Raw genomic sequence first — 13,586 nt, forward strand, 5'->3', positions numbered from 1 at the left:
ACAGTTTCATAATTATCCATGACTAGGTTTTTTGGGTAAAAGAAAATATGATTTCACCTTTTTGCCTGGAACCCAATTATTGTAAATAGTCTCTTTTACCGTGAATTGAACTTAGATGACGGTAGTTATAACCGTAACCCTTTTACCACCAGACCAACTCAACATTATTATGCTTTTATTTTTTTGAAATATGTGTGTGTGTCATACACCATGCGTTTGTAGTTTTTGTAATATGCTCATATATCGTTTTAGCAGAACGTCTGGTTAATATTTACACTGATTGATAAAAAAAACATAACCACTGATTTGGCCGATCTATATACATTCAGTTATATGAATTTGGATGTTGATCGCAAGCCCTAATCAATAAGCCGATAAAAATAATTTTCTATAGTTTTTAAGAAAAAGTAATACAAAAGAATAAACTTTACGAAAAAAATTGAATCGCAGAATTCCACATATGCTTTCTAATCTAAAACATTCTTGCTGAAAGCACGCTGATAGAACCGGTAAAAGTGAGAGTTACATGGAGTAGAAAATTTGTATTCATTAAAGTTAATTTGGCCTGGTATTCTTATAAAAACCATTTCTTAAACAAGGCTATCTTCAAAAAAAAAAAGAATATATAAATGCAACAATAGATTTATTAATATAATTGTCCAGATATTAATTTTTTTTTGTTGAATGAATTTTAAATTTATTTAGAATTAAGAAAAAAAATTACAAAAGTTATCTATGAAAATGGAAATGAGAAGAGATATTCCACACCAAGTTGAACATTGTAAATTGTAAACTTGAATGATATAATAAGCCCATATATATGATATTTAATTGTATAATTGGTTGAAAGCTTTTTCCTCAAAAAAAAAAACTGTATCATTGGTATATTTTAAAGTTCATTCTGTCATAAGCATCTTCTCTAAGTCTATACGCGTAGAAAAATACCCAAAAACTAAAGTGAATTCTTCAAATACATTGTATTTCGTTAGTATCAGACTAGATATGGTTTTGGTAATGTATGTAAGAAAGGTGGGACCCAGACGTTGACGCCGACGTGTAGTTCTCTGAAGGCGTTGACCATGACCATTCAAAAGACTATAGAGTCGGTCCATCGTGATCGTCTTCCCCAACAATGGAATATTATCAACCTTGCCGAATCATCAAGTACCAAGTGGAGCACGAGTAAGAAAGAACCATCCCATGTATCTGAATCTGTTTCTTCTGTCATGTCTCTTCTGAATGGAACGCAACACAACTCAAGTTTGAATAGTAAAGAGTTTTTTTAATCAACGAATGAGACTATTTTTCCACGTGACCATTAGATGCTTTTTTTCATTTTCTTCTTATTATTTTTGCGAGGTACATAAATAATGTGGAGTTTTAGTGTCAATATCTAAAATATATTTACCATAAAGTTCGCAACAGCGACCAGAAAAGAAGAAAAAAAATTCTCCAGAAGAATTATAATTGAGATGAAGAACTAGAGCATCATTTAGTGGACAATCTCTCAAACTGAATTTCTTAAGATTACTATAATAGTTTCTTTAAATTATTTAGTTATATAATTAAAAATAATATAACAATGGCTGTAAGAAAGACACGTTGTTAGAAAGTTTCTAAACTGAAGACAAGAGTCCCATTTCATAGGTACGTTCCTCCTGATTTTTTCACTCTCTTTCCTGCGATTCATTTTCTATTATTTTCTGAAGCCAGAGACTCTTCTAAAAACGTAACGATGCGGGTGCTCTAGTGGGATGATTATGTGTATAAGCTAGGAAAAAGAATTATAATTGAGTTGAAAAGTAATGGGATGATTATGTGTATAAGCTAGGGAAACCATAATAAATTTTGAAACAAAATCATGATCGTAATAGTAACTAGATATTAACCCGCACATCCGTGCGGATATATTTATATTTTAAATTAACTTTTAAAATATTAAATATGTTATAACGAAATATATTTAATATCAATTTTATGTATATGATTTTTATTTGTTGAAATTTATTTGATGATATTGTACAAATCATATATTAATGAAATATTTTTGTTTATTTACTTAAAATGCAACATCAACATTAATAGTTTAATTTTAAACATTAGTTTTACATGAATTAATAAAAAAAAGAAAGTTTTATTCTCGAAATATTTTTATGTGAATAAATTATTTTTTTTATTTTAAAATATTATTTATTTAAAATATTATATTTCAGTTTAATGTTTTTATTTTTACTAAAATATCAAACATAAAATGTTACAACCAATAAAATATTATTTATTTTGTTTTATCTAAAAATTTAATTTGATAATTTAAAAAGAATTAGGCTATACTATTTAATTTCAAATTAGTTACTGAAATATATAAAATATGATCTATATTAAATATGATAAACAGTCAAATGATAATTACCTAATGATAATATATTTGTCTTTTCTTAGAAATGTTATTGTTTAGATGTATATTTTTTTGTTAAGAAAATATTATATATGAATAATTTTAGGATGTTTAGTTAAATTTCTAATGAATGGTCTAACATAGACTTGTATATGGTAGATAAAAAAATATGACTCTATTTTAATAGAGTAGATTTCAATCGGTGGTATAATAACATTATAATATCAACTGCCAGTGTTACTATTAATTTGTTACTTGTATTTTACCTGCTATATTTATGGATCCTCGAATAAAATTAAACGTTTTAGTTAAAGATTTTTTTCTTTAAAAATATGTAATATTTGCGATGTGGCGTAACAATGCTTAGCCACATAGGAAAGCTGGTAGAAAAGTTTGTCTTATAAACCAAAGTAATAATAATTTTATTACTTTGAAACGATTTAATAATACTCCATCCGTTCTAAAAGATTCATGTTATAGTTTTTTCACACTTATTAAGAAAGTATTTAAAATTATATTTTCCAATACATTGTTTTTTTAATTAACTATTCTCAATAACTTTTAAAGAGATTTTATTAAACACAATTATATTTTTTGAAAAATACAATTTTTATTAATTAATGTCTTGAAAATATAAAAAATGTATCTTTTTGAAATAATTTTTTTTTCTAAAAAAATGGATATGTAAGGAACAGATGGAGTATATTTTAGTCCACAGGGAGGAATATGGAGAAACCTGAATTCTAAAATTTTATTCTACGAGGAACCTAGCGCGTTGTGCAAGCCATTTGGTCTAAGAGACCTTCGACGAAAAGTAAATCAAGTCATCTTCATCCACCATACTGGAAGTTGATGTGTGCAACGAATCATAATGTTGTTATCCATCAGAAGTACGAGAATACATATGCATCTTATTCCAATATTAATAGCCAAAGCCAAAAAGTATGATGGCTTATATCATTGGATACGTACACACTTGAGTATTATTCTTTTCTGTCACATTAAATGAAAATTTCTTAAGAGATCCTCAGAATTTTGGACCACTATGGGTCTTGAAATGGCTTTTAAGGATCGGCTTTCTTGCTGGCCACACCACACCGCCAACGAACTTTCCTTCCCTCAGCCGCCGTCACCACCATGTTAAGTCTTCTTCCCTCACCATCACTACTTTAAACACGTGCCTTTACTCTTCTCAACCACACGCCAATTCCATAAGATGTGTGCAGCATATATATCTGCTGTAATATGTGTTAATGTGTGTTATATTCGAGTTTAAAAGATATTCTAAATGGGAAAAGATGAGGAAAGCGCTATTATTGCTTAAAGGATCAGTTGGTGGTACATAGAAAGAAAACGACTTCAACTACAGATTTTTTTTGTTTGTTTGACGGCTCACAATTAATATGTGTAAAATACGGAGACATAGGTCTTATGTTAATATTTACTCATTAAACAAAATGAAACAGAGAGATTTTATTTTTAACAATAATGTTTCAGTATGTGCTTTTCTCAAAAAATGTTTCAGTATGTGGTTGTTGTTGGATCCTACATATATATTACATAATCACACATTGTTCCTTTGAGACATTTTTATATCCCTGTTTAATTTCCTATGAGTTTCTAAGATAACCGAGGGGTGATCACAGAGGAGGGGAGGGATACATAAGACATGGTGTTGCTGACGTGTTGCAGAGTAAGAACACGGTTTTGCATGGATAATGGTTAAATGGTGCAAGTCCGTACAAAAAAAATACAATTTCTAATAATTAACTAAGGCTTTTGGACATATTTTAACAAACAATAAACTTTTCAATGAATGAACCTCTTACTGTACACCTTAAACTAAAAGCCTAGATAAGATCCAATGAGCTTTCGCTATGTGGTTTTGAGAATAAACAACCAAATTTTAAATGTATTCTTTTGAACCCAAAGAAAGGCTTTCACACACACTGGCTCCTTTTATTTCCCATATACATGCCCTGTAGACATAGTTCCTAAAAAGCAAATATACTTGGATTATCCATTTCATAATACTAAGGTTATTATTAAATGTTTTAAAATATTTCCCTGATTTGTTTTATTTGTTTATGTCATATCTTGGGTTAAATATTAAACATGGTGGAACCAATTATGAGCTTCGTCGTCCAAATATTAGTAATTAAATGAATAATGATTTGTATTATGCTTCCATTGAGGAAATCACTCAATCTAGTGTGAAAACAATTTCAATTGTTTTATATTTACAATAGTATACTCCAACACCGACGAATTATTTGTTTCTTAAAAATAACTCATGAATAATTGTCATCCATACTTATCGATTATCTACAAAATATCATACCAATCCCCCCCCCCCCCCCCCCCCCACCCCACACACACACACACACACACCAAAAAAAAGGCAAAACCAATCATATTGATCAGGCTTGGAACAAAAAAGCTGATCATATATCCTAATATAATATCGTAAACACTCCTTATCTTTAATTATTCCCCTTGAACAAATGTCTTTCACACGTATACTTCCTGTTTAATTAAGTACTTAACGATTCTAATTTTTTAATTGTATTCAGAAGTTGCCATTATTGTTGAACTGTTGTTGATCCTGTAAAAACCATAAGTCTTCATCACTTTCTCCAATGTTCCATAAACTGTCTGAAGAAGAAGTAGCTCCATTAATTTCTTCAAACCAGTTAAGGTTACTCTGCTCCTGCATAACCGCCAAATCTTCGTCTAATAATCCAGAATAATCCAAATAATTATCCGGTAATATTTGCGGAACCACCAAGTCCTGATCCGGATAATAGTTATTCCCCACTTGACCCGAATAGTATTCCGGGTACGTGTTTTGAGCGCTGTAGTACTCCGTCAAATCTGACATCGGAGACACTGCCACGTTAGAGTTTTCTGGCGTGATATAATCGTTGTTCACTACACCAAATTGTTGTCCCATGCTGTTGTTGTTGTAATCATACGTCATGAATTGATTGTTAGAGGTTGTGTTGCTAGATGACGTAGCGGCTGATCCTGTCGTGGTAGTGGTGTTGGTGGTTGTGGCTGCGGCCGAGGCAGATTGGATCCTCTCGACCAGCCTAGGCATCCACAAATACTTCATTGTGTCTTTGAATTGCTGACTGTTCACGTCGCATTTAAGCTGCTTTGCATGTTTTTGAACTCGGGTTCTCCAGTAGTTTTTTATCTCATTGTCTGTTCTTCCCGGTAGGTATTGTGCGATTTTTGACCATCTATTCATTAAAAACACACACACATTAAATTAACTGTTTAAGACAGATTATATGCTGATAAGTAAACTATTAATTTCATTTCATTTACTACGTTACTAATCATTAAGCTATCTCAATCATGCATGTAATTCTTTTTGTTTCCACTAAGATCGATATACAACGCCACATAAGTTCATATTTTCTCCGTTATAAGAAAATTAATATCGTCATTCTATTGCTTGCGTTTCACGTACGTATAGTGTAAAAAAATATTATTTGCAAAAAGAAGTTATACTATATTGTTAATTATTTTAGACATTTCAACTTTATTTGTGTGAAAAAAAAAACTTAAAACGATACCTTTGTGTATAAGAGATCTAGCTCATGAAACGATACAGAACAATATTAGGTTAAAGTTTAAGAACATACCGATTGCCCCAACGGGAATGAAGTTCGAGGATCAAGAGTTGTTCTTCGAGGGTAATGTTTCCACGGCGGACATCAGGGCGGAGATAGTTTAACCACCGTAACCTACAGCTTTTACCGGTGCGTTGGAGTCCTATAATTTCATTGGTAAAAGTATATATGATGATTAATTTACCGGCCGGTCATCTACACGTATATAGAGTATGATGATTTCATACGGAAGAAACTCATGTAATTTCATATTTGGTAAAGTTATATAAAATTCCCCAACAAAACCAAAATGGACAGTACTATGATGCAAAATGCAAATTGTTCTAAAGGGTCATTTTCCAGCAAGCTTTCTTCCATTGAGTTAGTGCTCTTCCCATATAGATGATGATCATTAATTCACATTAGTTCCTCTTTCTTTTTCACCCTTTTTAATAACCAAATTTAGATATTATATCTAAAGTGAGATGGTTGATAATTGAAGTTCTTGCTAAAAAGATCTCACTCAAACCATGAACACTTTATTCATTCATTCGAACCAAATATTTTTAGAAATAAAGAGAGAAACATGAGAGGTATGCACTTTTTAATTCATACCTATGAATGGTCTTTTCATCTATGCATATAAGGGAAATAAACCATTTCCGAAAATAAAAAAAATAAAAGTAAAGGTGGGAAATCTAAGAAAAAACACAATCACACATGGTGATTGAAACATGAAAAGGATTGAACATAAAGTGATTGAAACACAATCAATTATGTTATGCGACTTGTCATTTGTCTCTTTTAGCCAAAAGATGCTCAAAGAAATAGAACATGCATATATACAACTGTATATATACGTGAAATGAATCATATATACCTGCACAACGAGAAAGAGAGTTCCATCGACCTTCTCCATGAGTAGCAATGTAATTCATGAGCTTAAAATCTTCTTCAGCGGTCCACGGACCTCTCTTCAGGTCCATTTCGTCTTCCATGTTGTTGTTCTTCAAGTTTCTTCCTTTCTCATCCATTGATGCACACAGAAAATACCCAAAGAAAAGAGAAACCTCAGCAAAAAAAATTTTGAGACTTACTACTTTTTTTCTTTGTGGTTTTAGGGAGAGGGAGAGAGAGAAAGAGAGAGTTTGATATTTTTTGGAGTTATGTGTAGATAGAGAAATGATGAGTTTCGAATGACAAGAAAAAGAGAGAACTTGTGGGTTTTATAGAAGAGGAAAGATGATAGTTTTCAATTTTTCTTTTAAATTTTTAAATTACTTTGAACATGTGCAAAGAAGAGAATACACAGCCGTAATGTAGGAACTGTGTTTATTGATTTAATAAATTATTATCTTAAGTACTCCTCTATTTTGTTTGTAAACCTTTTTTTTCTTAGCTTATTATTATTTTGAAGTTTAAATATTCATGATGTATGAAAAGGGAAACTATCGAATATGAAATATTAGTCCATTCGGCTTTACAAATATTCTCTTACGAAAGGTGAGGTTACAAGTTTGATCCTACGAATTTTCAACCATTAAATCAATATTGTGAAATAGTTTATTAACGAGGGATTTCACATTTTGAAAAAAAAATCATAAACTGATCGAAACCTTTTTACTTAATCCTGTAGTTTTACTTGCATGTAGGTATATGACTAATCCACTTAAACGAACTCAAATTTACATTTATTAATGGCAAACGATTTCTTTATACAACCAAACTGATATTTTGTTTTCTGTTAGTTCATACACGCACACTTCAAAATTTGAATTGAAGACACTATAAACTAGGTAGGTTGTAACATGTTTAACAGTCAAATACACTATAAACTAAGTGTTAGTTCCGGTCGAACTAAAGCGCAAGTTATCACCAAAAATTAGTCTCACAAAAATTATACCATGGAATGAATGTGTCACATAAGATTGATGTTTGTAAACCTTAGTTAATTTTCCGTGTTGTATAATTGACTTTTTAGATTCTCTTTGAAGATATGACGAATTCCTGATATACAGTATATACAGTATATCAGGAAATATTATAAATGAATTATAGTTTAAATATATTAAATAATAATTATAATCAAGTAATATCAAAATTCCTAATTTTATCAATATATATTTAATTTATTATTTGATATTCTAATGTACAGATATAATAAATCTAAGTGTTATAAAATATTGATATGTTGATGATAAAGTGAACACTAGGTCTAGAATAAACTTGAATAAAAAAATTAAAACCTAAAATTTTGGCTAATTTTGTTACTTCATTTTCCGAAATTAAAAAGACGCTGTCGTATTTACTTAATGATACTAGAAGTCTAGCAGTCTAGACGTAGAGAAAGATGCCGTCCAGTTAAAAAATCAGTTAATAAAAGGACTATGGAGGGAATAATAGTTAATTACTACTATCACTTAGCACTTAATTTAAAGCACTGAGTTTTAAAGTTGACCCGCTGACTTTCCATGTCTGTGTGTAAAGTTGTAAACTATTAACTCTGTTTCCGTTTCTTGATTGTGTTTATTCATTTCCTTTTATGGGTTTGGAGTTCTTATTATTTTCAAACAAGTTGCCAATAATATATATTTGCGCTACAGCTTCTTTTTCCTTTTTAATTTCTCCACTTCCTTCTTATTTATTCCTGTTCTTTTCTGACCATTAAAAAAGAGTTCAATTTCATTTTACCAGAATTTTCATTATTAGAATACTCTATTTTCTTGATGATGAAAAAGTTAGAGTGCTATGTAAATAACAATTATGATTATTTAATAAATAACTATACCTAAATGACAATAATTACACATAAATAAATAAATATATATATATATATATATATATATATAGAAATACTAAAGAAGTTTAAGCCACGGATCTTTGTCCAGTTGTAAGAGATAACCAATAATTCTTAACGTACAAAACCAAATAATTGATATCGTAAATATGAACTTAATTTGTCTATGATGCGTATCAGAAGACAAAAGTTGAAATGTACGTATCATACGTCTTATCGATCTTTGTTTTCAAAGGCTGTAAATATCAACAGTTTTAAATATCAAAAGGACAAGTTGATATGTATAACTTCAATTATTCAATATACATAACAGCGATCTTTGGTATAATCTCACTTAAATACTTGAAAGCTCTCAAGTCTTCTCCGTGCACGATTTTAATTGGATGAACTAGAATGTCCTAAAATTACATAGAAGTAATATCATAATACATGCAATATATAGAGCATATAGTAATGGCGGATTATTGGCTTGTTAAGCTCTTTGTAGAGTTGATGTTCCTTATATTTTACTGTAGCATGACTTATTCGAACAAACGTATACGAAGGTAATAAACAAATTAATCGAGAATTACTTAAAGATAGGACCACTCTCTAAAATACCACGCAGCCACGGTAGCTCAAAGCAACTACACTAATTGTTGTAGTTAATTAGATATCACTCACTACACCTCCTTTTTGTACATTTTGATGCACAATTTAAACCTACTACTAAACGCCGCCGACCTAATTAATAACGCATCAACTTGACAACTTGTTAATATATCAACTCATTTTGCTCATCAGACTCAATGTTAAAGCTTAAAGACATAACAAGCGGTTTCTCAAATACTGTTTATAAGAAATACAAATTGATTATGGATACCATCGTTTTAAATTTTAATAGCTTCTATAGTCAAGACTTGAGAAACTTCTCTTCCAAAGATATCTATTCAAACTCTGATCCAAGTAAATTACACTGGTTAAATTAACCTAGTCTGGACTGACTGCGCACGTTGATCTAATGTAAATACATTATTAAGATAATGTTATTTGTAAGTGAATAGATTCTAATAATTTCCATTACCCCAAAAGAACACGATTAACTATGTCTAGTATATATATCGCACATTCGGCATTTGATGACTTTCATATCGACAGGAAGCATCTAAACATTATTGCAATATACAGATATTTTTAAATGTCACGGATATCACGTGTTTTCACTATAAAGCGAGTGAAGTGTAAATGTCTTCATACACACTCACTATTATAAAACAGATAATACTACTTGTGAGTGTATACGAAGAAATAATCCGTCTTCGCTCCACACATGTCTTCGTTTTAGGAAACCACATCCCTCTATTAAAAATAGTCATCAATGCTTGATAAACACTTTTTTCGCAAAACCATATTTTACATTTTATTTGTAGTATATAAAATTATGGAAACATTTCAAGTTGACTGAAAATCCTAAAAAACAATTAAATGTTTTCAGCTAAAAATCATTTTTGCAAGTTTCAAAAGTTTGAAAAACTATAAATATTTAAACTGAGACTGTCAAAACGTTACATATGGACGAATAAAGATTATAGATTGAGTCTTTTTTAGCAGTTATATCTCAGCCTAAAAAGCTACCTCTTACTTGTGATGATATCTACATCCATAATATTGTTATTCTTACTTTAATTTAAATGCTTAAGAAGATAATTTAATCATAATAATTCGCAATCACAAGACTAATTTTTTATATACTGAGTGTCAATAAAGAAGTTTACAATATATATTATTTAAGATTTTAATATTTATAAAAATATTGGATTCTGTGTTTACATGTAAACTGTTTATACTTAAACCATCATTTTTAGAAACTTCGATATATTTAGACTGGTACCCGTTAAAATATTTAAACTAAGACCCTATACCAAAGTTTACCCTATAACGTCATCCCGTTAGCATAGAACTCTATATAGGTTTGGAAACGTACATAAAAAAAAACTCTATATAGGTTTGGAAACGTACATCAAAAGCTCAACATAAACTTTCCTCGGTCTCCGATTTGGGGTAAATCGAAACAAGAAACTGTAAAGTACCTTTTAAAGTCTTAGATAATATTGTTAAAAGAGGATTAATTACTATAGTCAATGGATTAAGCATATCAGACACGTGGCCACGTAAATCCGAAACAAATCTTTTTCTTCCAAGTCTTGAACTCGAATAATAATTGGTTGGTCGATATCATAATCTGATTAATGAAAATAATTAAAATAAAAAGGTAATAATGTGGTACTTGGTTTTCATAAGTTATGTGATTAGGCCAAATTTTGAAACAATAAACAATGTGCCAAAGAATATTTGTGGGCATCATTAGTAGGCAAAACTCCAAAGAAACCAGCTAGAACCACACACGGACACGCGCACATACATCCATGTATACAGGTATTTGTCTTACATATAATATTACACTTTTTAATTAATTTTCGCCGCAATTTAACATGTTATATGGTCAAGAATGTCGTAGACAATTCCAATAAAATGAATTCTCATTTTAGTAAGAAAAATGCATTTTCTATAAAACTGAAACAATGTGAACAAATGGAACTGCACATTTTGAAAAAAGAAATTAAAATATATTTTTTAACAAAACATATCAAAGAAATATCGTGAAAATTCATTATTAAAATGTTTATTCGTCTATTATAGCATCAAGATAATTAAAATTCTAAAATCCATACTACTAACAATAGGGGAACCTAAATGTGTTGTTTCAATACATAATAATTTTTTTTAACGTTTTTCGTCCGTTGATTTTCACACACTGCAATCTATTTTATATTCTTCAGTTCCGTTTTTATTCGATAGCTGGTTTGCTATCCATGAAGCTCACAAGATTCATCACTTTTTCTTGCGCATCACCATCACTTTTCTCATATATATCAATTATCAAATATTGTCAGTTCGTTATGGATTAAATAAGATTAGCTATAATATGATTATATGAACAAGCCCTGAAAAACGAAAAAACATTATGGTGATATAAAGAAAAAGAATACACGGACTAATAAACCATCAAAGTTTCACTAGATCTTTTATAAAATACGTTTCGTGAGTCCAAAGTTCAAAATCTTGAATATGCTTACGTGTGCTGGTTAATGCGAGGGCATGTGTGTTTTCAGGACCACTTTTGCATATTGTTTTTACCCGTAACAAACATAACTTATCTTATTTAAAGTAATCAACAACGCATGAAAATGTTCTATACGATAAGATTAAAATGAAAATGATTACACTTCAAATCCATATGAAAATGACGACAGGCGTGACGATATTGTTCCAGACATGTATAGAAAGATATTAAAATATTGTTAAGTGCTTTTCGATCGTCTTTGCTTTTGTATCTAAAATTCAAATATATGTCCGACGACTCCAGTCGGTGTTGGCTAGTCTAGACGTTTAGTAGATAAGTTAGAATCTAAGTGTTGCGTCTGAATATTGAATGTATTATTTTAGACTTCCTTTCTGAAATGTAGAGTAATCGAAGGATGAATTAGAAATAAACGATAAAATGGGATGTATCCTGTAGATTTCGATAAATTTTAGATTCATAAAGTTGTTTAAAAAAAATTCTAACATCTCTGAGACTTACAAAGTTACGTCTGAATGAGACAGGCGAAAGTAGTTTCAAGTCTAGATTCAGTGTCCCTCTAAACATACAAAGTCCTCCCTGAACAATGACAGCCCCTTCCATTATTTTTTTATAGCATACATATACGCTAATAAATACTAGAAAAATATTAATGAAACTCCAAACTTGATAGGACTAACTAGAAATTTTTGTTTGATTATTTTTATTTTACCAAAATTGTGTGATCTAGATCGATACTATACATATTGAGATGGATATGACATTCTTCATATGCACCATCAGTTTTAGCTCAATTCAGAATATCATAGTACATAAAATCATGTGATATAGGATACACGACACGCCTTTAACTTGTACTGTTTCCTATAAATTTGCGAACATTAAGTTACATGGGCAGTTCCTCCACGTCCTCCTTCTCAGAGGAGAGAGTCTTTCCATCTAAATCCTTCTTTGTAAGCGGTGACCTTCTCCCAGAATCTAAAAGTGGGAATTTTTTTTGAATCTTCTAACTGTGTTATTTTGTGTGAAGGTTTACTTGGCCGTAGGTGCAACGATTCATTCTCATTCGTATGAGATTCGAGGTTTTGGATAATATTGTGACGTCACATGTTTCTGTGACTAATCATCTGTTATTTGAAGAAATTGAAGTGAGGTGTAAAACTTTTATAGATTGGATCGTAAGTGTCAACTTTGATATCTTTCATAACATTTTATCAAACTTTATAAGTTTGTGTCTCTATCCTTGTATTACTTTGATTTATATGCTAGGGATTTAGCATTTTAGCATGCACATCGTGTTATATTGTTATATACGATGTTTCTACTACTATTGTACTTGTTTAATTTAGTAATGAAGAGTGTAAAAAAAATTTACATGGGTAGTTCACTAATGTAGTTGTTTATGTGTGTTCCCTATTAATTAAGATATATATATATATATATGGATCATAAATCTATTTTTTCTGAAAGAAAATGTTAAGTAATTATCGCGACGTATGTTTGGAAAAGAAATTTGAAAGCAAGATTACATATAGGATATAGCTTTTAAGAAATCATGGACTTGCAAACCACAAGCTCATGATAGCCTTCTCATGTATCTTCCCCATTGTCCCCTTATCGAAGTGATTCGATTTCGAACCAGCTTATCAAGGA

At 30.3% G+C, this 13,586-nt stretch overlaps 1 protein-coding gene across 1 annotated transcript; it reads right to left on the minus strand.

The window, feature by feature from the left end:
* Positions 1 to 4,773: 4,773 nt before the first annotated feature.
* Positions 4,774 to 8,206, minus strand: LOC106351099 (transcription factor MYB108-like). Its single transcript, XM_013790917.3, has 3 exons — positions 6,896 to 8,206; positions 6,049 to 6,178; positions 4,774 to 5,640 (listed from the first exon to the last, which is right to left on the minus strand). The coding sequence occupies exons 1-3, from the start codon at positions 7,047 to 7,049 to the stop codon at positions 4,965 to 4,967; spliced, it is 960 nt and encodes a 319-aa protein (XP_013646371.2). The 5' UTR covers positions 7,050 to 8,206; the 3' UTR covers positions 4,774 to 4,964.
* Between the last annotated feature and the right edge of the window lie 5,380 nt (positions 8,207 to 13,586).

Source organism: Brassica napus, chromosome A5 (assembly GCF_020379485.1).
Source record: "Brassica napus cultivar Da-Ae chromosome A5, Da-Ae, whole genome shotgun sequence".
Lineage (NCBI taxonomy): Eukaryota > Viridiplantae > Streptophyta > Magnoliopsida > Brassicales > Brassicaceae > Brassica > Brassica napus.